This window comes from Eurypyga helias, unplaced genomic scaffold (assembly GCF_000690775.1).
Source record: "Eurypyga helias isolate BGI_N326 unplaced genomic scaffold, ASM69077v1 scaffold8281, whole genome shotgun sequence".
NCBI lineage: Eukaryota > Metazoa > Chordata > Aves > Eurypygiformes > Eurypygidae > Eurypyga > Eurypyga helias.
The window spans coordinates 1485-3303 of NW_010228992.1; the positions used below are offsets into that span (position 1 = coordinate 1485).

Genomic DNA, 1819 nt, shown 5'->3' on the forward strand with positions numbered 1-1819 from the left:
CCCTTTGCCCTGCCCCTTTGCCTTTGCCCCTGCCACGTGCGCGGACGACAACGTGGCACAGGAGGACCAAAACACAGCTCCCTGCCCACACGCTGCTCCCACCCAACCCTCTCCATACCTGCAGAGTCAGGAGGAAGAGGAGGGAGGCAGCCAAGGTGCTGAAGAGGGCATTGAGAAAGGCCACCTGGTAGAAGTTGGTGAAGCCCCTGCGATTGTTGAGGTACTTGAGCCACTGCTGGTCGGCCAGCGTGGCCTGGCTGAGGTGCACCACCACCGTGCAGGTGCTGAGGAGGATGAAGACCCACTGGCCATAGTTGCCCCACAGGGTGAAGTAGGCTCTGCCTTCCTTCTTGATGGAGAGCGACTCGGACACCACGAAGTAAACCACAAATATCATGAGGAAGACCTGGGGGAGGAACGCAGGGGTTACTGGGAAGGCGAAGTGACGCCTCACGGCTGTGCTGGGGCACCCCACAGCACCCCAGGACAGCAAAACCCCCCCCAACAGCAGGCCAGCCTGTCACCCCCAGGCCCCCCGTGCCTTCCTCGCTCGCCAAGTACCTCACTCCCTCCCGCCCTGGAGGGCCCAGGGGGAGGGGGTTCTGCTGGCACCGAACCCCGGCCCAGGCGGGGTCTGGGGGGACACGGCTCAGCCGGCTGCTGTCCCCACCAAGGACAGAAGAACAAAAACCTCGAGTCCCCACAGCGACAGGCATGAGTTCAAGGCAGCAAAAAGGCTGAGACAAGACCAACAAATGCTGCCAGACAGGATTCTCCCTCCCCTCCGCAATGCCAGGGATGTTTTCTGTGTGCTATGGAAGCGGAGTGGTGACAGGCATGGGGATGAGTAGCCCCAGGCAGGGGAGCTCCAGTCCCCAGTGACAACACTGCCCTTCCCCACACCCTGGGTCCCCCGAGCCCTCCAGGCAGCGACCGAGTGGAAAGAGGAGGAGGAACACACTGACCATCATGAGAAGCTGCAGGGTGACGCCCCCGCTGAGCCGCAGCAGCGGGAAGGGGCTGATGGCGACAGCAGCAACGGCCTGGCCGGCCCCCAGGAACTCCAGCCGGAGGGTGACGGCAGCGTGCAGGTCCACGCTGGGGTTATACTGCATCAGCTCCACGAACACCGCCCGGCTCCTGCGGAGCAACAGCAGCTCAGGGCACTGGGACAACATCAACCCTCGGCTTCAGCGCTGCTGTCGCGCAGGATCACAGATCCCACCCCCACCGTGACACCCCAGCAACACCCCCTAAGAACCCGGGTGGCGGCAGAACGTTTCCTGTGCCCCCGCCACACTCACATGTTGTCGATCCAAGCGTGCTGCTGCAGGAAATCCAGCTGAGCCCTGCTCTCCTCCAGTGAAGCCCCCAGCTCCTGGACGTAACCGCTGCTGTCGTAGAAAGAGATGTAGCCCCAGTACCAGACCCTGCAGAGGAAGGGGAGCCACGGCGTGAGAGCTGGAGGGCAGAGCTGCGCTCTCCTGCGTGGCAGACCGGGAGCATCCCGACCTCCCCGCTGCATGTCCAAAGGCGATGGCTGCCTCAGGGAAAATTACCAAAGTGCATTGATCCACCGCCCTGTTCCCAACCTCAGAGCAGCCCCAAGCCCTGTGGTGCCCCAGATTCCAACAAGGATACATCCAGGAACAAACCAGAGCAGACACCAAAACATTTAGCAGCCGGCAAGCTGGTAAAGGTCAATCTCCCCACAACCCACTTCAACGGAACGCTGGTGCTCTTCAGAGGTCTCCATGCGGGTTACCTCATCCTGCACCTTGTCTCTGCCTGTGAAGCTGGAGAGTTGAACCCTCTGACC

General features: G+C 62.0%; 1 protein-coding gene across 1 annotated transcript in view; it reads right to left on the bottom strand.

Annotated features, from left to right (window-relative positions):
- LOC104516036 (polycystin-1-like) overlaps positions 1 to 1819 on the bottom strand; it is a gene marked incomplete at both ends in the record, with an annotated part of 55326 nt that overhangs the window by 1100 nt on the left and 52407 nt on the right. The window contains 3 exon segments of the mRNA XM_010160230.1: positions 119 to 406; positions 966 to 1140; positions 1305 to 1430. Of these exon segments, the coding sequence (XP_010158532.1) occupies positions 119 to 406; positions 966 to 1140; positions 1305 to 1430 (589 nt within the window).